Genomic DNA, 27745 nt, shown 5'->3' on the forward strand with positions numbered 1-27745 from the left:
GGACTCCCCGTAGTGGTCGACCGGATGACGGCAGTATGGTACACCTTTGCTAAAGCACGGGTAAGTATTTCAGAAATCATGTTTCTTAATTCAGATTGTTTACAGTTGAACATGTAGTTGTAAATCAACATATACATAGTATCCCAATATTTTATCCCTATTTTTGGTTTGTCCTTGGACCTTTTTATGATATTTAAAACAGCAAACAAGCTGACGGCCCGCCTGATAGAAAGTGGTAACCGTCATTTTTAGACATAAGTACTATAGGCAGAATGCACAGTGATTCCCTCATGCATTGCTATTCTTGAAGACTCACTTACACGCGCAACTACTCTTTGAAATCAACTTCCAGCAGCAGTATTTCCGAACCGATACAACAACGTAACCTTCAAGGAAAGAGCATATTCCTTTTTAAAAGGCCGGCAGCACACCTGCAATACCATTGGTGTTGTGGGTGATCATGGGCGGCGGTAGTCACTTACTATCAGGTGAGCAGCATGGTCGTTTGCCCCCTTTGTTACAAGAAATCTTATTGTAGTATTTGAGGGTATCAAGTTACACTATTGAAGGTAACTAAGAAATAAAATGTCATCCAGTCTGTAACCGACCAGTAAACAAGTTTTTTCTTATACCACTGAGGTGGCAAACAAGCATACGGCCCACCTGATGGTAAGCGGTTACCGTAGCCTATGAACGCTTGCAATACCAGAGGCATTACGCGCGCGTTGCCGACCCTAAAGAAACCTCTTTACCCCCCTTTTGAAGAACCCCATGCTGTAATGTAACAGTAATCTTGCATTTTTATTTCGATATCTCTGGACATACGTTACACTTATATAAAAATATGTTATAAGTCTATGGTCTTATTATACCTATGTGTCCTGTAACTTCACTGTCAAATGCCAGTCTTCAAATCGCAACACACAGCTATGTATGCACAGCTATTTCAATGAGGGAAACACTGGTGTACAGTGGTACCCGTGCAAAACCATTTTTTTGAGAAAGGGATTGTTAGTAATGGAGACTGAGAATCCTATTGCTAGCAATATACCCAACCAGGTCGACCTCCTCGCGGTTCTCCCTGGAAACTATCATGGTTAATTCCTAATGAATTCATCATGATGAGCTAACTGGCCTGCTTTCATTCTCATCTATCACCCTTCACTGGTGCTCCGCAAGCGTATACCGTTAGCGCAGGCGGGGTTACCATATCATTTTTACCCATCAAAAAAAAAACCAATTTTTTTATAGTTTTCCTCTAGTAAGTTGGTCTGATTTTATTGTTTGTTTTCAGCGACCCAAATCCCCGCGGCAACGAGCTGCCGGAGCTGTCGACCCTGCAGTGGCCGGCCATGACTCCGACGGCGCGCAAGTACCTCAAGTTCGACCGACAGTTCACAGTCGAGGAGAACATGTTCGAGGACAGGTTCAAAGTGTGGGAAGAACTGTACCCTGTTGAATATTAAAGTACAGTTTGATTAAAGAAAACCAACTTTTGTTATACTCGGTTAATGAGAATCAATAAACACTATTTAATTTGGATAGTAGTTATGTTTTTTTAAAACTACCCACATATGTATAGGATAATCTTTAGTAATAGTATTGTTGAAGATTGCAAAATTTCTTTGATAAAAATAATATATCTATTTTTATTTTATTTATTTAACACTTTATTTATTGCACTAACATAACATGATTTGTTAAACAATTTTCAATACGTATAGTGTAGTACAAAAGGCGGTCTTATTGCTAAGCAATCTCTTCCAGACAACCTTTGGGTAGAAGGAATTAAAGCATGAATAGGTAGGTGGCGCGTTAAAAAAAAAATTTGTAAAAAATAATATCTGTGACAGCATAGTCATATACACATACATAAATAAACACATACATTCAAACATATACATACATATATACACATATACAGCTTATTTTTTTTTTCTATCAGTCACTGTTCTTATTTTGTTTTTTCTTGGCACAATTTCTATCTAAATATACGGAAGCTATTTACTATTACAAGACAATTATTTATTTATCATTTACCATAAAATTGAGAATTCCGTTATACTCTCCAATTATTATAAAATGTTTTTTTTTTTATACAACTTAGAATGGCGAACAAGCTGACGGCCCACCTGATGGTAAGTGGTAACCGTCGCCAATAGACATGAGTTGTACCATGGACATAACAGAGTATACTGTTTCGCCCATGATACCCCCTATGCGTTGCCATTCCTGAGGACTCAGGTGTTATTCCTCTGTACCGTGTAATTTCACTGCCATATCCCACCCTTCAAACCGAAACACAGCCATGCAAACACAACTGCTTCACGGTAGAAACACGAATGGGACAGAGGTGCACAAGCAATCGACTTTTGTACAAAGTCTCCCTCTGGTTTACTTGCTGTCTGGTTTTATTTACTGTAAAATTGTTTTATGATATCTTTTTATAACTTATAAAACATACTGAATACGAAATTCTTAGGAATGGAATTATTTAAAATCGAAATGAAACACAGAGGGAAGGACGTGTATGCTTATATTTACACAATGTATGTATGTATGTATGTATGTCTGGCACAACATACATTAGAATACAACATGGTACAGACAATTACTAATTCTAATCATTCGCCGGCGCCTAGGAATCTTATATTTGTAATTTTGACACAAAAAAAAAAATTATACATTCATCACTAGATTTTATATAATCAAAACTACAGCGCCACAAGTATAAAGCGGTGGTCATTTTCGGAACTAACATGTTATCTTGAAGTTTGCAAATTCTAAATTTAAATTATGGTGGACATATCAAACAGCGCCATCTTGTGTCACACTAGGCAAAACTTATGTGTACTAGACATTATAATATACATAGACTCTTACATAATTACATAGGAAACACCCACACTAATACAAACAAAAAAAAAACAAGACTGTTGACTGAATAGATTTATTTCACGTTTACAAAATGGTTATTTATACTTGTGACACTGTATACAAGTACATAGACGACGACCCGTCGTCGGTCTGTGGCAGAGCGCCATTTCTATTTAATATTTAAGGGGAAAGCAGTCGGCACAAAACAGTGCATTACTAAAATATTGACAAACCCATAAAGTATCGATCCATTACATTGGATATTCCATACATTGTTACATGACACTAAAATATTTAGAAAGCCGATTACAGTAACTGCACAACATTGTAACAATATCATAGACAAATAAAATACATTTTTTTTTCACGGCAATAATACATATAAACGTAGAATGTAAACATTTTTTGGCGCGAAATTCGAATCGAGATTTTTAAATTTAAATTTAGAATAACGTGACATACTGATATCGGCACTAAAGTATAATAACCGCCATTAGAAGGCGCAGCACGGTCATTCAGCGCGCGACTACAATACGTAAGCACTCCACAAAGTAAGTATTAATTAATAATAATAAAAAAAATATCATCTATATTATATTAATGAGCTCAAATTATAATATAAATTTTGTTCTTTACTTGTCTCTTTTAGTTAGAAAACCAACTTAAATTAAGGCAAAAGAACTATCTCTGTACAGCCATATCTGATGTTTTTCACCTTCACACTCACGTTATGTACCGGATAAGGCAGTAAAAATCGATGTTAGGTTCAACAATACATTCAATATTTTAAGTGGATAGAAAAAGTTAATTAAAAAAAAAAATCATACAAACTAAGAATGGTGTAGAAACTAATAATGTAACAATACTTATATTTTTTTATAAGCAAGTTCCTTGCTTCACATGTAACCTATAATCTAACAAACCATCCAATTTTTTAATAATTATTATCATAAATTATTACAAAAATTAAATAAATACACAAGAAGTCGTTTCTGAGAAGCCAATTGTAAGATGAAAATATAATAACTACCGGTTTAACATGTGTGTAATTAGATAAAGCTCGACTAGTTTCGAAATCAATCCGTGATCCTTAGTCATGAGCGGCTGTGATGCGAGCGCGAGCCTGACCGTACGCCACGGCAGCCTTTACATTAAAATATAATACGTGCTTATGAAATTTCTAACAATGAAAATCACTATGAAATCGTCATTGTAAGGACCAATATGGACTTTTAAAATTATTTTAGTCTATAGAACTGTAATTTGCTAAGAATTGGCGTCTTAGAATCGGCCTCATAGTCATGCTAACATTCACTCTAAAATCCTTAATATTAATAAAAAAATTCGTTTTGACGAGTATCATGGCATTATGGCTTAGGTCTGACATTATTTATTGTATTAAAAAAAAAATATGCCCACATACTGACGAAACTGGAATTAGATTCTATGCAACAAATAAAATAAACACAGTAAAATAAATATTCATATTGCTGTACAATTACTTATACATAGCCACTTTACAGTGTAAAATATTCAAATGTAATAAACTGGTTGCATAGATTTATTATGCTTTATTGTACAATAAAAATTGGTACGAGTGGCGAGCTTAATGCCGTATGGCGTTCTCTACCAGCTAACCGTTAGGTAAAAACAGAAATCGTTTGAGGGCAGTAGTGGCGAATATACATTACACAATACAATACGAAATATTGTTTTTTTTTTTTTATTAAGTGTCAAAGACCGCACGCTACACAGATCTCATTATCACAATCGAGTAAATACGTCAGTGACATTAATACTTTATTGTTTGTTCTACAACTCGCTTCAAATTATTCTACTAGAGTATTTCTAGATATTTTATCACATAGTCACAATAACTAAAAAGTAGTCAATTGTCATCTCCAAGAATTTTAATGGTATAAAAAACTTTGATATTATTACGTACATATATTTAAAATAAAATTATAATAATTAATTGATATTCAAGTAATAAAATGCTTAAAACATCTCCTTTAACCTTGTTAAAAATAAAAGTATCCTATCTAATCGATTTTGTGATCAAAATCTGATCATTTTCATAAAAGCAACATCACTATTTATATAAAAAAAGTATAATAAAAAAAAATGAAGTGCTTACATTTGTCGCGAAAAGAACAAGGTGCCAAATCGAGCGTGTTTCCATCTTGTTGGTAGCAAATTGGAACATTCTCGTTTCTTAGAAAGGTATGCAAGGCGATAGGCGAAGTCTCACATCAGCCGCCATATTGGATTTGTGATGACGTCATATACAAAATCATTAGTATTTTTAAGGAAGTGTTCTACCATAGATACTGAACGTCCTTCCAAAAGGAATACGGATTGAAACAAAGAATTTCATTAATAGGACTATGTGTTTCAAATCAACCATTATAGAGGGCAGCACCATCACACGATTTGCCATTACAAATAAAAAAAAAATTTAATAAAATATCTATGGGATCAATCTGTGAGTATCTCCTATCAGATAAAAAAAATTGCCAAATCACTTTCAAACTGACGAAATAAATTTAAAACTGACGGAGTTATGGGGGTGACATTAAATAAAAAAAAAAATACAACCGATTTAAGAACTTTTATCTTTTTTAAATCGATTGTAAAAGACACCATTTTCTAAGGTCGTAATTTTTTATACAACTTAGAATGGCAAACAAGCTAACGGTCCACCTGATGGAAAGTGGTAAGCGTCGCCTATAGGCATGAGCAGTACCGTGCACATAACAGTACACACACATACTGTTTCGCCCATGATACCCGCCATGCGTTGCCATTCCTGAGGACTCAGGTGTTATTTGTCTGTACCCAGTAAATTCACGCCATATAAATTCAAACCGAAACACAGCCATGCAAACACAACCGCTTCACGGTTGAAACACGATTAGGACAGAGGTACCCAAGCAATCGACTTTGTACAAAGTCTCCCTCTTAAAATCTACACACGTAATCTTTTAGAACCCACAATGGCGGGGTAACATTATGGCATATACTCTGACGTAACTATAAAGCACTGTCGCCTCGCATACAAAATATACAAGCCGCATGCACTACATGCACGCATTTGTACTTTAAATAGAAACATTTATAACTATTTTACAATATTCTAACAATTTCATATAGGTATAATAATATTTTGATACAATTTTACCTTTATGGCAACATTTGTAACTATGTTCCTTCACACATCACACATAGCTTATACGCAATAGCAATAATCGATTATAAAAAATACATTTCGATTTAAATAAAAAATAAAAACATATATCAATGTACAATATCAGATTTATTTATTTATTTTTTTTATCAAAGGAAACAATTAAACCAGCGAGATTCAGAACACTGGCAACAATACTACTTTTATTTTTTATTGACGAGCCAAAGTAAACAATTATATACAGCTATAATCTCGCAAAGAAGTTTATGACATCACTATTATGTAAATAGTACGTATATTTGTTCTGTCGCAGATCGTGTCTAGATAAATATTATATAATCATATTATTTACAATTTAAAAATTATACACACAAACATATATATATATATATATATAAACTGTAATATAAATAGATAAACGTTTATTGCAATTTTATGACATAAAAAACCCATAAAAATCACTAACTTCTACTTTATAATTATAAAATATGTAATTAGCTTTTTAATGGCCCACATGTGGGGCAAAAAAATCCAGTAGAACTCTTGTCTATGCCAAAAGCGAATTGAGTAAAACTCCAAAACATGTAAGGCATGGCATATAACAAATGCCATGCCTTACATGTTTTGGAATGGAAAATGTCCATTCAGGAATTGCATAACCGGATAACGGCTTAGATTTGTAGATTTTATAAATTATTTTAAAGCCTACGCCATCGACTGCATTAATAAACTGCACTACACAATTTTAATGTATTAATTACTTATACGTATATAGTGCGACTAACAAAGCTATAGCCTGACAACTTCGAACGCAGTACTGCGTAGTGACAGCGCTGGGCGCTTGGAAAGTAAGGAAAGTAAGGAGGCATGATTAATACTTACGAAACGTAAATTTGACCTCACCAAATAAGACTTGTACGCGTTTAGAGATCACGGTTACCATCTTTTGAGGTTGAGTCTTGTATTTAAACACGTTTTTTGTGGTAATGAAGAGAAAAGTGCGTCTAATCCAAAAATACAGTTTCCCCTCTTTCTTCAATACCTGTATATCAATAACGCAGTAGCGCCGCGAGCGAAGTTGTCTGGCTACACTATGACTATGTAAGTCAGTATTAAAAGTAGTATTGTTCCGTTAACATTATTTGTTCAGCAAAACTATCGCATCGCCGTTCACTAGCTGGCGCATTTGGTCTTCCCGTCTAACAGCTTCCGCCACAGGTCGAACTGCTCGTGATACCTCACCATATGTATGGCCACTCCCCTCTGAACCGCGCACGGGTGGGCGGCCACCTTCTTGTTGTAGAACTCGGGGGCGTGCTGCCGCTTTATGCCCAGCTTGTTGGCGAGCACGCCGGTCACGAACACGTCCTCGAGCCGCAGGTAACGCTCCGACGGCGCAGCCGCCAGCAGCATCCTAATCGCGTCAGCGGTCATCAAATAAGCCGGCCCCGTCGCGAAATCAGGAAACACCTTACCCGGAAACTGCAATGGTGATACGTAGTACTTCGACCGAGTCGTCCGCTTCGGCAGCGACTTCTTGACCACCTTGCCCCAGATCGTCTTCGTCGCGTTGACGCGCGACGGCGCCGACGCGAAGTCGAGCAGCTTCGGCACGTTTATGAACATGTCGTCGTCCGTTTTGAGGATCTTCGGCACGCGCGGGCAGTACGTGTCCACCCACTCGAGCATCGACAGCGTTTTGAGGGTGAGATTCGAGTAGGAGTCCATGAAGCGGCCGATTATGATGTCGCCGTAGAGGGCGTCCTCCGCGTCGACCGCGGGCCGCATCTTGTCCGGCGGCACGCCGAGCACGAAGGCCAGCGCGACGTCGGCCCGCGCCGCGTAGTGTCCCCACGTGAGCCGCACGGCGTCGCGCGCGGCCGCGTGCGACGGCGCCGACGTCACCAGCATCAGCAGCCGCAGCCGGCCGCCCAGCGCGGGGCACAGCTCGGGGTGCGGCTTCTCGTGGCCGGCCACGTACACGTCGTTGGTGATGACGGGGCCGGGCTGCGCCGGCTTAGGGCCGAGCGGGGCCGGCGCCGGGGCCGGCTTCGGGGAGGGCGGCGGCGTGTGCACGAGCGGGGCCGGCGGCGGCGCGGTGCGGTTGGTGGTGGTGGAGGGCGCGGCGGTGGAGGCGGGCGCGGGGGCGGGCGGGGCCGCGCGGGGGCGGCAGGCGCGCCAGCAGCAGCAGCACGAGCGCGCCCACCGCGCCCAGCGCCGCGACGTGCGAGCGCCGCACCGCGCCCATCGCGCCCTCACCTTACGACGTTACACACCTGGAATTGGAGAGCACGTCGTCAGCTATATGCATGGACTTCATCACTATTAACGTCAAATTGCTGAACACGTATCTCTTACCGTGAGAGAGGATTACCTCCGGTTACCCCATGGAATGCAATAGAAGATGCCAGACTTATAAGGAGCAAACGGATCAATCAATCAAACTATATATCGTTAATGAGTCCATGAGATAGAGTGAGATGACAATATGTGGTGTCCTGTTCCTTCTCATAGGAGTACTAACCGAAACAACTTTGTCGATTGATTCGTTAGTTATTTGTCTAGGCTAGCTTATTTTCCTAGCCGCCTCCTACGACTTCCTGGACATGTGAAGATGTGGTGATACATTATATTTTCATTCTGCCACTACTTGAAGATATTTAGAGTACTTTCCGCTTAAAAACAATAAAAGAACTGACTAAATGATGCGGCGGGCGATAGATCATAAAAATCATCATTTCAGCCATTATCCGTCCACTACTGGACATAAGCCTCCCCCATAGATTACCATAAAGAACGGTCCTGAGCCACCTGCATCCACTGGCTTCCTGCAATGCATTTCAGGTCGTCACTGCATCTAGTGGGAGGTCCTCCTACACTGCGTTTGCCCGTACGCGGTCGTCACTCAAGAAACTTTATTCCCCGTCGGTTGTCGAATCTTCGAGCTATGTGACCAGCCCATTGCCACTTCAGCTTGCTTATCCTTCGGCCTATATCAATGAGTTTGGTTCTTTTGCGGATATCCTCGTTTCGGATTCTATCACGCAAAGACTCCGAGCATAGCCCTCTCCATAGCGCGCTGAGTAATTTGTAGCTTTTACATACGGGCAATCGTGTAGGACCATATTTCGGTCCCATATGTCATCACTGGCAACACGCGCTGGTTAAAGACCTTCGTCTTAAACAAACTTACTATAAAAAAATATTGTCCCATTTCCCACAGAATCTTTATCAAAATCGGTTCAGTATTTCGGTTTTTTTTTTTATAATAACCCCCAAAATTGATAACGTCATCAGTCACTGTAGCATTGATAACAAATATGAACGTGCGCGTGAGCATACACACGAGGCATACGGCAGCAAGGATATGATATTAATTGCCTTTGATACCGAATTGATGACTCCGTCACGAGTTGCGATGACCTTACGCACTTCACGAACGATATATGATCATCATTGCCGAGTATTTGTCGTGTAATTATAGTATTCGAAACGGTATTCGCAAGGCCGGCATATTTATTCTAGTTAGAACTAAGGTTCTTACGCATTTCATTGCTTATAGTTCTCTAAGTGGAAGGAAGGAACCCTGAGTTTTTTACACAACTGTGATGACATCATATCATATACATTTTTTTTAATAATCATTAAAATAAGTGTATGTATATATATATATATATATATTATATATATATTTTTTTTTTTTTTGATGGGTGAAAATGGTATGGTAACCCCGCCTGCGCTAACGGGATACGCTGGCGGAGCACCAGTGAAGGGTGATCGATGAGAATGAAAACAGGCCAGTTAGCCCATCATGATGAATTCATCAGGAATCAACCATGATAGTTTCCAGGGAGGACCGCGAGGAGGTCGACCTGGTTGGGTATATATGTATATATATATATATATATATATATATATATATATATATATATATATATATATATATATATATATATATATATATATATATATATATACATACTACAACATATTGCATTATAACATATAGGTTTTTATGTTATTAAATACAATACAATATTAATGCACACGCCTATTATAGGTAGTATTCACAGCATTTACTTTAACAGAATTATACAGTGCGTATATGAAGTAACAATTATAATGATAATGATAATGAATTAAATAACAATAGACTACAAATATTTTATATATATATATATATGGTATTTTTTATAAGAACTGTTATATCGATATACTTTTAATAAACAGTTATAAAGCGTTGTAGGTGAAACAGTTTACCGAGTCAGGCAATTTGTAAATTTATTTTTTTAAATATAGTTCTTATTAAAAAAAAAAAAGAAAACTACTTCTCAACTTGGAACAAACAAGACACAATTCCATTAAAATAGATTTGAGCAGTTTCGGAGATTAGCGTAAACGTACATCGTGACGTGGGATTCTTATAATATACAATTTTATATACAAAATAAAATTATTCGGTCATTTGGTTGCTGATAAATGTGCAAATTAGATATTTTTTTAATGTCAAATTAGTCATCATACAGTTATTTATCTTAGCTCATTACCGGATTGTATAATTTTGTATGAGAAACAACATATTCACAACTTATTCATTTACAACATGTATTTTTTACACCATTTAGGTGGGTAACAAAACAACCCACCTGTCAGGCGTTTACCGTTGAACACCTGCAATACTAGGGGTATTTCGCGCGAATTACCTACCCTAAAGATTTGCCCTTTTTTAGAAGAACCCCATGCTATAGTCTTGGAAAAACTTCGACAGGGAGCTCATTCCATAACCTAACCGTTCGTGGGAGCAAGTATCTTTGAAACCGCGCTGTACGCGATCATCCAGGCTCTAAGGTACGCGGGTGAACTCACTGTCGGATATTAAGGTGTCTAATGCGATGATAATGGAATGGTAACTCCGCCTGTACTATCGATCTACGCTGGCTAAGACTGGTACTCAGAGAGAGAGATGATAGGTGAGGATGAAGTCCGATCAGTTGGCCTGTTGCAACGTTTTCACTAGGAATCAAAGATGGTTTCCATGAGGGAACACGTGGAGGTCAACCTGATAAGGTGTATATTACGAAAAATAGCAATGAGGATTAACCCGTCCCGTGTGGTCTCGGTACAAATTAAGCCGCCCCTTCGTAAGAGCCAACTAAGGGAATGGCAGCAACGTCCCTCTTAAAAAGTCTTCAAAGCCTAACTGCGATTGCCAATCCGCCTGCCGTGAAAGCGTGGCGACCACTGGCAAGGACATGGGGGAGGTTCATGTTCAGCAGTGAACAGTCAACAGCTGATATGGTAATGATGATAAATGTAATTGTTTATATATATATATATATATATATATATATATATATTTTCACTTTTGTGTCTATCTGTTTATCCGAGCACACAAAAATTACTGAAACATTTTGATAAAATCCCAATAGGTAACAACGTGGGTAAATCCATGCACAACAACTAGTAATGAAATGTAAAATACCATTACATATATTTACCGTCAAGTAAATATAACAGACATTGGCGAGAAGCCATTTACAACGAGTTTATTTCGACTGTCGGTGCGTAAAGCACTTTTTAAAATCACCTATGTACCTACGCAATTGTCCTACATACAAGAGTAAATAGAGTTTTTTTTTAATGGATGATAATGGAATGGTAACCCTGCCTGCGCTATCGGGATACGCTAGCGGGGCACCAGTGAAGGATGATAGGTGAGGATGAAGCAGGCCAGTTGGCTCATCGTGACGAATTCAACAAGAATTGTTCACGATGGTTTCTAGGGGGAACCACGTAGAGGTCGACCTAATAGGGCATATTGCTAGCAATGAGGCTGTCAAACTCCATTGCTAACAATCCCTTTCCACCCCAAGGTAAATAGAGTTTCGACAGCGTCTATATATACAAGTACAAAATAAGAAAAAAAAGTAAAAATATAATAGTAGAAAGTGTCCAATGATAAAAAATAAATAATTACATTTTAGAATACAATGGAATAAAAACATTTATTGCCATACAATTACAATATAAAATATAAATAACATATACAAAAAGTGTTCCATACTAGGCAAAAGGAACCGGCTCAGTTGATTTTTTTTTTACAACACAGGGGGGCAAACGAGCATGCTGCTCACTTGATGGTAAGTGACTACCGCCGCACATGATCACCCACAACACCAGCGGCATTGCAGGTGTGCTGCCGGCCTTTTAAAAAGGAATATACTCTTTTCTTGAAGGTTATGTTGTCGTATCGGTTCGGAAATACTGCTGCTGAAAGTTGATTCCAAAGAGTGGTTGCAAAGATGCTGTGAGTGTCCCAGCGCAATGTGAACAGCTGCACAGCGCTGGTTTTCAGCCAGTCCCTCTCTTAACAAAACATAACCAAAGTACAGGGTACAACTGTAAATTGTTTCTTACAAGAATCTTTTCTCAAATATACTAATTAAAAAAAAAGGAAAGAAGTTTCTTTTCGTGCCTATATTTGACACATTTTTATTTTCTTTTATATATCATCATCATCGTCATATCAGCGTTTAACTGTCCACTGCTGGACATAAGCCGCCCTCTTAGAGGGCTTTGCCAGTAGTCGCCACGCTTGGCAGGCGATTTGGCAACCGCAATTAGCCTATAAAGATGTTTTTAAATGGGACGCTGCTGCCCATCCCTCGACTTTTAAGTTCCCTTAGTCGCCTCTTACGACACCCACTGGAAAGGCAGGGGTGGCCTACTACTATGTCGCGACCACACAAAAATATTGTAATCAAGTTCCCTTGATTACCAGAGGGAGACTTTGTACAAAAGTCGTTTGCTTGGAACACCTCTGTCCCATTCGTGTTTCTACCGTGAAGCAGTTGTGTTTGCATGGCTGTGTTTCGGTTTGATGGGTGGGATATGGCGTGAATTTACAGGGTACAGAGGAATAACATCTGAGTCCTCAGGAATGGCAACGCATGGGGGGTATCATGGGCGAAACAGTATACTCTGTTATGTCCATAGTACTGCTCATGTCTATAGGCGACGGTTACCACTATCCATCAGGTGGGCCGTCAGCTTGTTTGCCATTCTAAGTTGTATAAAAAAAAATGATCCCGGTGTTTTTATGTGAGACATAATTTTTAATTAATATCTAGATTATGCCCACTTGTTTCCCCTCAAGCAATCAAATATGAATTGTGAGGCTTTCTGCCTATATTTCCATTCTCTTATGGGGCGTCATAAATTAATTAAAAGATCTTATACTCTTTATGTATTTTGTGATATTACAAATACCGGAATAAAGGGAAGGAAGGGATTGTTAGTATGTGGACTATCAGTGCCATTGCTAGCAATGTACGTTACCAGGTCGACCTCTATTATAAAAAAGGAAAATCCTTACAAATAAAAAAAAAGAACAGAAACTAACCGAAAACCTCCTTTTTTGCAATCCTTCAAAATAAATTTTGCTACTTCTGGAAAAAGTTAATCTAACAATTCCAACTCTTAGCATGCAGGGGGGGAAGGGATTGTTAGTAATGCGGATTATCAGTCCCATTGCTAGCAATATACCCTTACAGGTCGACCTCCACGTGGTCCCCCCCTGGAAACCACCGTGCTGAATTCTAAGTGTATTTATCACGATGGGCTAACTGGCCTGTCTTTTCATCCTCACTTATCATCCCTCACTGGTGCCCCGCCAGCGTATACCGTTAGCGAATACCATTACCATTTCATTATCATTCATAAAAAAAAACTTAGCATGCAAATACCCGTATACCTTATATGTAAACAGAGAGATTTAATTAGTTTTCCAAATCGTGACGCCCAAACCACATAACTCCAAAGTAACGGCCTCGTTTGAATTGAATAGCCACGCAATAAACATTTCCGTGTTTAATGCAGGATTAAGATACGCGTAAAGATTACGCGACGACTCGTCGAATTTAATTGCTTGCATTCTTAAGCGAATTTTAAAGTGAAGATTAGTAATATATTGCTATATCTCTATATAGCCGTACCTATATATTGCTATATCTGTATATAGCCGTACCTATATATTGCTATATCTGTATATAGCCGTAACTATATATTGTCATATCTATATATTGCTATATCAATATCCAACCATACCTATATATTGCCGTATATATACATTCCTATATCAATATCTAGCCGTACCTATATATTGCCGTATCTACATATTGCTATATCTATATATAGCCGTAACTATATATTGCCACATCTATATATTGCCATACTATATCTAGCCGTACCTATATATTGCCGTATATATATATTCCTATATCAATATCTAGCCGTACCTATATATTGCCGTATCTACATATTGCTATATCTATATATAGCCGTAACTATATATTGCCACATCTATATATTGCCATACTATATCTAGCCGTACCTATATATTGCCGTATATATATATTCCTATATCTATATCTAGCCGTACCTATATATTGCCGTATCTATATATTGCCACACTGAGGACTCGGGTATTATTTCTCTGTACCCTGTAAATTCACGGTAGAAACACGAATGGGACAGAGGTGCCCAAGCAAACTATTTTTGTAGTATCCATCTGGTTATTATGAAGATGACACAACGGTTAACCGTCCACTGCTGAACAAAGGTCTCCTCCTTGGGGGGTTTCACCTGTAGTTGTCAAGCTTGGTAGGTAGGTTGGCAACCGCAGTTAGATTTTGGTGATGTTTTAAAAGAGATGCTATTGCCCATACCTCGACTCGACAATTAAGTTCCTTTAGTCGCCTATTACGACACCGACGAAGGAAGGAGTGGTCTATTCTATGAAGGGACCACACGATGATAGTAACCTCTGTCCCATTCGTGACCTGCCTCCATCCTCACCTCTCATCCTTCATTGGTGCACCGCCAGTGTATACCGATAGCGCAGGCGGGGTTACCATTCCATTTTCGCCCATTAACAAAAAAATCCTATGACAGGACCACTCAACAATTTATAACAGACATTTAAATAAGCAGATATAATGAAATACCAGCATGAAATACATGAAATACCAGCATGAAATACATGAAATACCAGCATGAAATACATGAAATACCATCATGAAATCACAACGCAAACAGTGGATTGTTTTATCGTAACCGCAAATAGAGACGTGCAATAATAATGGCGCTAAACAATTAGATCTTTAAACAGGGCAACATGAATATTGCGCGAGGAAACATTGCCGCCAAACGGAGACGCAAGGTTAATGTTGGACAAAGATGGCGGCCTTCAAACATTTCATAAGACGTAACATGTCCAAATCCTAATATGTCATTGAAAGCACAAGTGTGTTACATGTCTATAGGCGACGGTTACCACTTTCCATCAGGTGGGCCGTCAGTTTGTCATTCTAAGTTACATATAAAAAAAATATATAATTTTTTATTATTATTATTTCATTCATTAATTGTTCACTGCTCAACATAAGCCTTTACCTAAGTGGGTTTTCCCAGTAGTTGCCACGCTTGGCAGGCGGGTTGGCAACGGCAGTTGGCTTTGGAAATGTTTTAAGAGGGACGTTGCTGTTTATTGCCCACTTTGAGAATAAATTATTTTTTAGCGCCCCCACTTTTTTCTATTACTTTAAATTAAATTAATCAATTATTGTGAGCTATATTAGCGAAGATTAAACATTAATTCTAAACAAGCCTCTACACAACGCCTCCATTTGTTTTCTGGGTCTCTTGCCGCTGCCCTTTAGGCCTGCAGCGCCCACAAGGGGGCGTTATCGCCTACTTTGGGAAAGGCTGAGGGCCTACCATGAAATGTTTTCCGAAATTTCGGAGCCAAACGAAACACAAATTTGATGTTAAAATTACATAATACATGCCGTTTGGAAACATTAAAAATGTTAAAATATTGTTCCTTTGGACTTTCATGATAGGATGTATGACGAATGAAATGTTAAACGCCATTTATTGGTCCGATTTTGGTACAAACAAAAACACGAAATTGAGTCCGAAATTTCGGAATTTCATTTCTTGGTAGACCCGCTGATCTAGGCTGGAGGGTATAAAGGTGAACTCCCTGTCTATGGCGAGTCGTACTTCCAATTATCGACGATGCAAGGATATGACGTATTAAATTTACGCAAATTGAAACAACTATCGACGATGCAAGGATATGACGTATTAAATTTACGCAAATTGAGTAAATACAAGTAACAATGTCAAAGTCTAGCGAAATATTTGCATTGTGATTATGTAAATTAAGGCGGTTGCGCGTGACAAATTAAATAATTAATGGTTTTATCTCAAGTCTCTTAGGCATTCACGTAACCAGAATATTTTAATTAGCATCAACGGAAAGAAACTCAATTTAAACAGCGAAAACATCAAGACTTCAAAAACAAGAAGGATCTCAAATGGATTGTATTTATTTATTTATTTATTTTGGAAAAAGTACAGCTGATTTACAGTCAATACATAATCAAATTTATATCTATGTTAAGCCATGAATCGTTTTCACATATGCATAATTACACTTTTTATTTATACTTTATTGTACATAAAAATTTACATACATGTATATAATTTATATAAAATAAAGATGTACAACAGGCGAGCTTAACTCTGTAAGAGTTCTCTTCCAGCAAACGCTGAGTGGAAAGAAGCATTAATTACTACCGGGCAGTGTGCGTACAATAAAAAGAGGAAACAGTATAGTCGTTTTTAGTAAAAAATAATAAATATGTTTACATATATACAAAGTAACTTATATACTTTATAATATATAAAATACGTACATATACATACAGAAACATAAGTTCATGAAGACAGAAGAAGATATTCAGCGATTGACTTTCACGAATATGCAGTGGAAGAGAGTTCTATATTCTTTTTATATATTTTTTTAATGGACGATAATGGAATGGTAACCCCATCCGCGCTACCGGTATACACCAGCGGGGCACCAGTGAAGGATGATAGATGAGGATGAAGCAGGTCAGTTAGCCCATCGTGACGAATTCAACAAGAATTGTTCACGATGGTTTCCAGGTGGAATCACGTGGAGGTTGACCTAATAAGGCATATTGCTAGCAATAAGGCTGTCAAACTCCATTGCTAGCAATCCCTTTCCCCCCATTCTTTTTATATTTATTGCCTCATAACTCCATCAGTTGTAAACCGATTTGGAATTTATTCTTTATCTTTTTTTATACAACTTAGAATGGCAAACAAGCTGACAGCCCACCTGATGGAAAGTGGTAACCGTCGCCTATAGACATAAGCAGTACCATGGACATAACAGACTGTACAGTCACCCATGATACCCCCCATGCGTTGTCATTCCTGAGGACTCAGGTGTTATTCCTCTGTACCCTGTAAATTCACTGTCATATCTCACCCTTCAAACCGAAACATAGCCATGCAAACAACTGCTTCACGAATACGCGTAGTTCTGCGGTAGAAACACGAACGGGTGAAGGGATACACTTACAGATTGGTCATATCGAAATTTTATGAATACTAATTTAGTTGTTTAGTTTATAAAATTAAAATGTGGAACAAAATCTTAAAGTAAAAGTACGGTAGAGCTAGATGCAAACAAGCCATTGTGAGGTTCAATGGTTAAGTTTGTAAATCAAAATAACTGGTTTTGCGACACTTGAAGAGTGTTTTTTTTGTGAAACGTAATCTTATTGTAACTAGTTATTTAAAAAACTAAAATTAACAATCACAAACATAGAATGGTCAACCGTAAAAAAGCGGGTCAAATGCGAGTCGGACTCCCCGCAACGTTTAGTACAAAATCATCAATTTTTTTGTGAAGTTACTACAAATTTACGGTTTTCGCATTTTTCCCTTTTAATTGTGCTGCATGACATTGCTTCTTGTCAAATTTCATGATTCTAGGTCAACGGGACCCTATAGGTTTTGATTCCCTTTGCGGCTGTCAAAGTATACGATATAAATGGAACATAAACGGCCGTATCTTTTGATTGCGTCGACTTAGAAGCTTGATTTTTTCACTGCTTTAAGAGATTGCAGCCCTGAGTATAAGATATTAATTTCAACTTGATATCTCCACGCGTTCCTAAGAAAAATGATCTTGACAGACGGACGGGCGGACAACGAAGTGATCCCATAAGAGTTCCATTTTTTCCTTTGGCGGCTCGCAAACCGAAAAGCAGCAAAACAACGACAATATCAAATCGAAGATCGATTTGTTGAAAGGGTGACGAATCGTCAAATAATACATTTGGCAAACAAAACGACTTATACATATTTATGAATTCCATTGTACATTAATATATTACATTGTTAAATTTTATAGCAGACAGCAAAATAATGTAGTAAACCGTTCGAGAGCATGTCAGACACGCTTCGTTATGGGCCCAGAGATTTGTTTAAGATATTATCCGACTTCACAACGAAAGAGATTCGAAATTATTTTATTATTATTATTATTTCTTTATTAAACACCATAAATACAGATAAGTACAGAGAGAAAGCTAGATGGCGCAAGTCAGACACAGTAAATACAAAAAAAGTAATCAAACAAAATGCATAATATTCTAAATAACATTTATTTTATATTTATTTCATTCTTTTATCTCTTTTACTGTGTATTATGTGTATGTTTGTATTGTAATTTGTGTGCTGTAAGTAATGTAAATAAATTATCTATCTATTTATTATTACAAAATTTCAGAATTACAGAAAGTATGTTATATTAGCGTTATTTGTCAGAGAGAGACTTTGTACAAAAGTCGTTTGTTTGGCACCTCTGCCTCATTCGTGTTTCTACTAACACCTGTGAATAACACCTGAGTCCTCAGGAATGGCAACGCATGGGAATAATCATGGGCGAAACAGTATACTCTGTTGTGCCCATATGCTCATGTCTGTAGGCAACTGTTACCACTTTCCATCAGGTGGACCGTCAGCTTGTTTGCCATTTTAAGTTGAATAAAAAAAATTAGTTGGTGTCGTGTCGTATCAAGAGGTGAAGAGACTCGCTGAAAATCGTAGTGAGTGGCAAGAGCTACACCGACAAGTGTGCAGCTCTTAAATGGATAGATAGATATAAAAAAATGCTCTTTTTGTAAGTATAAAAAACATTTCGTAGAATCAATATGGGACGAGAAATGGAAATATCATGTATGATTCATGACAATTATAAACCGCGTAGAGTCATAGCGGTGCGCGACCTTGTACCATAATAATGGTTACTAAATGTGGGTAATTTAAATGCAGGCATATTAATGCTAATAATGTTGCCAATACTGGCTGTGGTAACGCTATATTAAAGAGGGAATTGCTAGCAATGGGGCTTTTTTTTGATGGGTGAAAATAGTATGGTAGCCCGCCTGCGCTAACGGGATACGCTGGCGAAGCACCAGTGAAGGGTGATCGATGAGAATGAAAACAGGCCAGTTAGCCCATCATGATGAATTCATCAGGAATTAACCATGAGAGTTCCAGGAGGTCGACCTGGTTGGGTATATTGCTAGCAATAGGATTTTTAGTCTCCATTACTAACAATCCCTTTCCCCCCGATTTTGTTTGTTTATAATGTTGTTTGTTTAAAAAAAAAAACATTTACACACCTGCTTGTATGTAGCGGTAAATACTGTTGAACAATTGTAAAAGGGTAAGATATGGCAGTGAATTTACAAGGTATAGAGGAATAACACCTAAGTCCTCAGGAATGGCAACGCATGGGGAGTATCACGGGCGAAACAGTATACTCTGTTATGTCCATGGTACTGCTCATGTCTATAGGCGACAATTACCACTTTCCATCAGGTGGGCAGTCAGCTTGTTTGCCATTCTAAGTTGTATAAAAAAAAAGATGATAAACTCCAAAACTACACACGAGAGTGGATAAACTCCAAAACTACACGACCGATTTTAAAAATTCATTTACCTACACAAAGCCACATTACAAGTGACATAGGGTATAAAGTTTTTTCGAAATTTCTATTTACCCGTGAAAAACTGGGTCGGATCGCTAGAATATCTTCTTATATATAAAATTCTCGTGTCACGGTGTTTGTTACCAAACTCCTCCGAAACGGCTTTACCGATTTTTATGAATTTTGTGTGGATATCGGGTAGGTCTGAGAATCGGCCAACATCTATTTTTATACCCCTCAATGATAAGGGTGACCCACCCCTAAATTTTTTTTTTTTATTTCTTTGACAAAATTTTTTATTTTTATTTAAATATGATTTAGCATTGAAAAATACATACAACTTTAAATTTTCACCGTTTTACGATCAACCCCTGTATTTTAATCGCGATTTTTATAATTTGTAATAAGTGGTAAAACAACGTTTACGGGGTCAGCTAGTCTAATATATAAAATTCTCGTGTCACGGTGTTTATTACCAAACTCCTCCGAAACGGCTTTACCGATTTTTATGATTTTTTGTGTGCATATTGGGTAGTTCTAAGAATATGCCAACATCTATTTTTTATACCCCGCTATGATAGGGGTGACCCATCCTTTTTTTTTTATTTTTGAATTTAATTTTTGAATTTTTTTTTTATTGAAAAATACATACAAATTCAAATTTTCACGCTTTTACAATCAACCCATGTTGTTTAATCTCAATTTTTATATGCCGCAATATGGTTGCAAGATGACAATCGAATACAATAATTGTAGTACGATATATTTTCATGTATAGTTGAACAAAAATAAAGTCGAATCTTGATCTTGAATGTGTTTATTAATTTTGTACAAGAACGTCACAATCGAAAGTGTCAGATAAAAACATTATTTTTCTTTTTTTGTATAAAGGGTCAGCAAAGAGTTCATATAACAATTATTAATTAAACATTCCGCCACCCAAGGACTACTATAGTCCTTCACAATATGTTAACATGTAACACAAAGTGAGATGATAGAAATCAAATTACTACATAACTGTTAGAAAAAATTAACAAATTTTAGTTATTCAGTGGCAGAGGGCACAACTTAGCTACAAGTCTTAAAGAAATTGTTAGCTTAACATTAGAATATATTTAGACCATTTGTACTGGACACTAGAGAGTATGATATATTTGCTACTGTTTGTTGTTTAAAACAAGATATACATTTATTCACAGTACTTGTAACAAGACTTTAAACGAATAATCCAATACCTCTGTCTGACGTAATTTAAAGGTAAGTTGCAAGTAACCATGCAAAGATTTAATATGTGCATCAGAAACAATTAGTTTACATAAATGACATTTGTTACTTAAAATAATATGAGACTATAGATAGTTCGAAACCTCTGCATTCACTAGTCTGCCACCCACTCTTAGTATCTTTTGTTCATCAAGAAACGGATTAAGTGTATATAAAACTTACTTCTTTTGTGAATTTGCTTGTTGTGAGTTAAAGTTTCAATCTCATCTTTAAAATAGCTTGTGACCAACGAGTACATACAAGCAAAACAATTTTTATTTCAGAAGCAGTTAAATAACAATTACAATCCCTTCTAATTGAATTAATTTTGTTTTTACAGCATTGAATAAATGGTTTAAATATTTGTTTATGTAGTCAGTAATATCATTATTTTCAGTGATACAAATGTGAACTTTAACTTTTGTTTTAACTTCTAAGTCTGTTTCAGGAATATCTATATCATTATTTATAATATCATCGGGTTGACTTAGAAAATCAGGGCCGTTCTACCATAGTTTTGACTGTCTCAAATCATTCGGATTTAAACCTCGTAAGCTTAAATTTGCAGGATTATTAAAAGTATCAATATAACGACATTGACTACTATTTGCGATAGTTAAAATTTCTGCTGTTCGATTAGCAACAAATGTTGTCCAAGCACCAGGTGTTTTACGTAACCACGTTAAAACTATAGTAGAATCAGTCCAAGTGAACACACAATTATTTTGTATTCTCAAAACAGTTTTAAGGCTGCTCAACATCTTGGCTAGTATAAATAGCACCACAAGTCGTGGCAATGTAACTTGTTTTACTGAAGCTACACGTGTTTTCGCGAAAACTAAATGAACATTAACATCTTTGGCATTCCAAACTCTGATGTAGACAACAGCAACATAAGCAGCACAAGATGCATCGTTGAAGCCATGTAATTCTAATCTAGTAGTAGTATTTGAAATGCTGAGCCATCTTGGAAAGGGTATTGTATGATTTGCATGTGAGAAAATTTATTTAGGTAAGTGAATCATTCAGTTTTTACTTCTAGTGATAGCTCCTCATCCCAATCCAATGCAGCTAGCCATAATTTCTGCATGAATATTTTAAGAACAATAATAGAAGGTGCTAAACAATCAAGAGGATCAAAGAACTTAGTTATCGCAGAAAAAACAGTTCGTTTAGTGACATTGTGAGATATAAATTGTAAACTTAGTGTTAGTTCAAAGTTGTCAGTTTGTGACTTCCATTTAATACCTAAAGCTTTAATAGCTTTTTCTACTTAATAGTGACTGTACTTAAAGAATCTCTTTTATCGTTCGAAATTGGATTCAATACTAGTTTACTATTAGACGACCATTTGTGCAAAGGAAAGCCACCTCGAGCTAATAATTCAGTTAACCGATTTTGAAGAAATATTGCATTTTCCTCTGTTGACGTACCTGTTAACAAATCGTCCATGTAGAAGTCTTCCTTTACAATTTCAAATTCTTTAGAAAACTCACCACATTCATCTTCAGCAAGTTGGTGCAGTGTACGGATGGCTAAGAAAGGAACACAAGACCAAACGTAGGTTACTGTAAGTAATCTGTCCTCTTCATTAGGAACATTGAGAGATTCACGCCATACGACTCTTTGAAGATCTATATCTTTTTTAGATACAAGTATCTGTCGATGTATCGACTTCTGTATATCTACAAATAAACATATTTTGTGTTGTTTCCATCTTGTAATGAAGTATCGAATATTTTGAAGAAGATGAGGACCGATAAACAATTCATCGTTTATTGATTTTTCAATTGCAGGTTCAACACTACCATCGAAGACTACGCGCAACTTTGTACTCAAGCTCAACGGCCTAAGGACAGCATGGTGAGGTAAGTAGTATATATTTTTATTAGTATTAAGTTCATTTTCAGGAATCATCTCCATATGTTCGTGTGACAGGTATTCATCCATAAAGTTACTATATTGACTTCTAAATTCAGGTTTGTGTAAAAATCTCTTCTCCATCTGTTGCAGACGATTAATAGCCAAGGTTTGTGAATTACCAAGACTTGTGGAAAGAAACTCTTTAAATGGCAAGCAATCTATGTATCGACCATCATCGTTACGTGTGTAAGTATCCTTATAGTGTTTCTCGCATTGTACTTCTGATGTAGACATAGGCTTTTTGTGAGGAACGTGCTCTTCGATCTCCCAAAACTGCCTAAGTAACTGATTCACCTCCAATTTAGTATGAGCTACAGTCACATTGTGAACTTGTGTATCAGTTTGTGAAACGCTTCCAGACAGCAACCAACCCAGGCGAGAGTTAAGAGCAACGCGAGAGTGTTGTGTTTATGTATTCCATCGAGAATTATGTGAGCATGCACATCGGTACCCAATAAAACATCTATAGGACTCGGCTTGTGAAAATCAGGATCAGCTAGATCTAATTGCATTGATGAAGGCCAAGTACCTTGTGGAAATTCTCGAGGCGGTAGTATTGAAGTCAGTTTTCTAAGTACATAAGCGTTAACTTCAATACGTGAAAGTGATGGGTTTTTACAATGAATTGTGAGTGTTACCATAGACTTAGTAGTAACTCCTTGTGAATTGGATATTCCAGTAATTTTACCAATTACAGGTGTGCGATCAAGATTCAACAGTTGTACAGCTGCTTCAGTAATAAAAGAAGCCTGAGAGCCCTGGTCTACAAGTGCCTTGAGAACGTAAGTAGAGCCATTCTTTGCCTTTACTTTAATTTGAGCTGTAGGTAAAATAACTTGTTTATTATTTGTTTCAGGTTTCGTGTTAGCAGTATGACAAGACGTAGAGGGACTCTGTACTGACTCATTTCTCTCAGTTGTAATCTCTGGTTTGTTAAGAGTTGTTAAATGCAGCAAAGTGTGATGACGTCGTCCACATTTTTTACAGGTTGTGCTTTGCCGACATTGTTTCACGGAATGACCCTTAATCAAACAGTTGAAGCAGATGTTGTTCGTTTTTATAAAATATTGACGTTCTGATTTGGTAAGTGTAGCAAATTTCTTACAATGACAAATATAATGGTTCTGTGAACAATATGTGCAAGTACTATTTACTTCAGTAGCGTAAGTTTTGACAGATGTAAATTTTTGTGGTGTGTATATCTTTTTTGACAGTTCTTTGACTTGAGTTGAACTAATCATTTCTAGTGTTCTGAATCTATTCTCCAAGAAAGAAGCTAAATCGGCATAAGTAGGAATCTCAATAGAATTACCAAGAGACTGCTCCCAAAGTTTATGTGATTCGGAGTCTAACTTTCCGACAATGACATATACTAAAATAGCATCCCAGTTAGAAATACATATGTTGAGATTTTTCAACGAGTCAAGACATTGACTAGTAGTGTCTAATAATTCTTTGAGACTTTTAGTTGATTCGCCAGCTAACTTCTTTTGACTTAATAAGCGATTCAGTATGTTGTTGACAATAATCCTCTTGTTGTCGTATCTTTCTTCCAGCTTTTTCCATGCATCGAGATAATTAGCTTCGGTAAGTGTGAAATTCTTTAATAATTCTGCTGCTTCCCCAGTTAAACTAGACTTAAGGTAATGATGCTTTTCAATTTTAGACAAACTGTTATTGTTATGTATTAATGAAATATATAAATCTCGGTAGCTAATCCAATCATTATAATCACCAGAAAATACTGGAAGGGGTATCGGAGGAAGATGTGGTCTCGAGTGTGAAGATGATGCGATGGTGATGGTGTTATCATCATCAGTTTTAATTGATTTTGTTTCATGTTCATACGAGGTCTGTCCGGAAAGTTCGTATAAAAGTGTTCTGGAATGCGAGAAAGAGGAGTGGGGAGGCCAGGTAAGCGCAGGACCCCTTCCTTATGTCCCTAACAATGCTTCAGTTCTGGTCTGACCGCCGTGCGGTGCGAACTGGCTTGTCACGCCATCTGTGAAGTTACCTCTTAACGAAACCCCGTCGGCATGGAGCCCGCTTCCGTTGAAGAGCAGCGCGTCGTAATCAAGTTTCTCTCGAAACTCGGCAAGAATGGCCGTGAAATTTTTGCCGATCTCAGAACAGTTTATGGGGATGATGCTGTGAAGGAACCAACCGTCCACAAGTGGCTAAAAAGATTCAGAGAGGGCCGAGAAAGCGTTCAAGATGACCCACGTTCAGGACGTCCTTCCACTTCACATTCCGACGAAAACGTGGAAAGAATTCGAACTTGTGTTAATGGGGACCGTCGTTTAACGGTCAGACAGGTGGCTGAAGAGCTTAATTTGGGCAAAACCGTGGTCCACGAAATTCTAAGAAACGAACTTCAAATGAAAAAAATTTGCGCCAAGATCGTTCCGTGAGTTTTTGAGTAAAAATTCCATTACGGTGACCGAACACCCCCCCTATTCGCCGGATTTGGCCCCGTGTGACTTCTTCTTGTTCCCAAAAACCAAATTGGTACTTCGGGGGCGGCATTTGGGGGACATAAATGAGATAAAAAAAGCTACGACGGGGCAGCTGAGAAACCTACAACCAGAGGACTTTCAAGGAGCCTTCTCACAGTGGAAACGGCGTTGGCACAAGTGCATTATGTCACAGGGGGAGTACTTTGAAGGGGATAAAATTGATTTACCTGAATAATTGTAAAATAAAATTTTTAAAAAACTTTTATACGTACTTTCCGGACAAACCTCGTATAACCAATCTTTTATCCAGGTCTTGAGATCTAAGTAAGCCTCTTCAGTAGAATTATAATTTTCCTCTAGATCGAGGTTATATGGCTTAACATCCGAATCTGAATATGTAGTTGTAATGTACTCATATTGTTTATTATATGATGACCAGTACTCACATAGCATCTCTAAACGTGCATCCAAATATCCTCTTGTAATCTTAGCTCGAGCGCACTTCTTCGTGTTAGTTAGTAATTTCACAATTTTATTTGAATTGTCCAACAACATTGTAATACGTGATCTAATATCTTCTGTCATTGTGATATGCAAACAACAAAGTCCGATATATATATGTGAAAAAAGTATTGTACACTGAAGTTGTGAATATTTATGCGTTTAGTACTGCACGATATTTATTTACTTAATTATGCGGCTATCGAAGGACCAAATGAACAAAAATAAAGTCGAATCTTGATCTTGAATGTGTTTATTAATTTTGTACAAGAACGTCACAATCGAAAGTGTCAGATAAAAACATTATTTTTCTTTTTTTGTATAAAGGGTCAGCAAAGAGTTCATATAACAATTATTAATTAAACAATAGTTCTAGAAATAATGTATATGGTAAAACAACGTTTACCGAGTCAGCTAGTTATTATTATATAAAACATAGCGTGTAATATAAAACTGTTATGGTCGATGTGAGGTCAGTCAATCACACGTACAGTCTGATTATTTACATCATTACAGATCATTTACTGTCATTATATCGTACTACATATCTGAAAGGAGACAATATCAGAAAGGACACTTGATACGACACGACGAACTTATGAACATCAAATAATAGAAGGTAAGAAGGAAGGAGGCGAAGGGGAGACTAAGGTATAGTTACACCAGGCAGATCAAGGAAGGAGTTGGTGTCGTGTCGTATTAAGAGGTGAAGAGACTCGCTGAAAATCGTAGTGAGTGGCAAGAGCTCCACCGACAAGAGCACAGCTCTTAAATAGGATAGATAGATAGATACTGTATCGTATTAGCAAAATACCGTGCATAATCATGGCCAATCGCTAATTTATAATATTCACAAAGGCTTATTATTTATTAAGGATATTTATTTATTTATTTATTGGCCATATTACAAAAAATATTTAGTACAAAAGGTGGACTTAATGCTATGATAGCATTCTCTCGCAGTCAACCTTTGGCAAAACAGAAATAGTCGAGGGATGGGCAGTAGAGTCCGTTTTAAAACATCAGTAAAGCCTAACTGCGGTTGCCAATCCGCTTGCCAAGCTTGGCAACTATTGGCAAATTTCCCCCTTTTGGGGCAGGCCTATCTTCAGCCGTGGACAGTTAACGGTTGACGTGGTATGATGATAACTAGCTACTACATATTAATTAGTAAAATAATAATAAAACATTGCCCCATAGATAGATAGAGTAGAAATGAATCTATTGATAGGATCGCTATCGGTGGCGAGTTCATGAGACAGAGTGAGATAGCAATATGCGTTGTCCTGTTCTTCCTCATGTGATCTTGACTAAAACGATTCGATCGACAGATTGTCTAGTGGAGTTCGAGAGAAAAGATTGTTAATAACTAGAACTCGTAGGGGGGAAAGGGATTGTTAGTAATGGGAGTCTAATGAAGCCATTGCTAGCAATACCTATTAGGTCGACCTCCACGTGGTTCCCCCTGGAAACCATCGTGAACAATTCTTGTTGAATTCATCACGATGGGCGAACTGATCTGCTTCATCCTCACCTATGATCTCTCACTGGTGTCTCGCCAGTGTATACCGATAGCGCGGGCGGGGTTACCATTCCATTAAATAACCATCAAAAAAAAAACTAGAACTCGTGTTACTCACAAGTCAATTACCATTCAT

General features: G+C 37.4%; 1 protein-coding gene, 1 long non-coding RNA gene and 1 pseudogene across 2 annotated transcripts; 1 reads left to right on the forward strand and 2 right to left on the reverse strand.

The window, feature by feature from the left end:
* Positions 1-87: 87 nt before the first annotated feature.
* LOC128200574 (uncharacterized) lies at positions 88-1544 on the forward strand. The gene is made up of 2 exons (XR_008252783.1): positions 88-488; positions 1295-1544. It is a non-coding gene; the product is annotated as an uncharacterized LOC128200574 (long non-coding RNA).
* Positions 1545-2519: 975 nt separating this feature from the next.
* On the reverse strand, positions 2520-8335 carry LOC128200573 (beta-1,3-galactosyltransferase 5-like; annotated as a pseudogene).
* A 12397-nt stretch (positions 8336-20732) lies between these two features.
* Positions 20733-26171, reverse strand: LOC128200575 (uncharacterized). The gene is made up of 4 exons (XM_052894416.1): positions 25872-26171; positions 23582-24767; positions 22704-23459; positions 20733-22291 (listed from the first exon to the last, which is right to left on the reverse strand). Exons 1-4 carry the CDS (start codon positions 26169-26171, stop codon positions 22260-22262), a joined length of 2274 nt encoding a protein of 757 aa, XP_052750376.1. The 3' UTR covers positions 20733-22259.
* Between the last annotated feature and the right edge of the window lie 1574 nt (positions 26172-27745).

Source organism: Galleria mellonella, unplaced genomic scaffold (assembly GCF_026898425.1).
Source record: "Galleria mellonella isolate WM207_F2 unplaced genomic scaffold, CSIRO_AGI_GalMel_v1 utg21103, whole genome shotgun sequence".
In the NCBI taxonomy this organism is placed as follows: domain Eukaryota; kingdom Metazoa; phylum Arthropoda; class Insecta; order Lepidoptera; family Pyralidae; genus Galleria; species Galleria mellonella.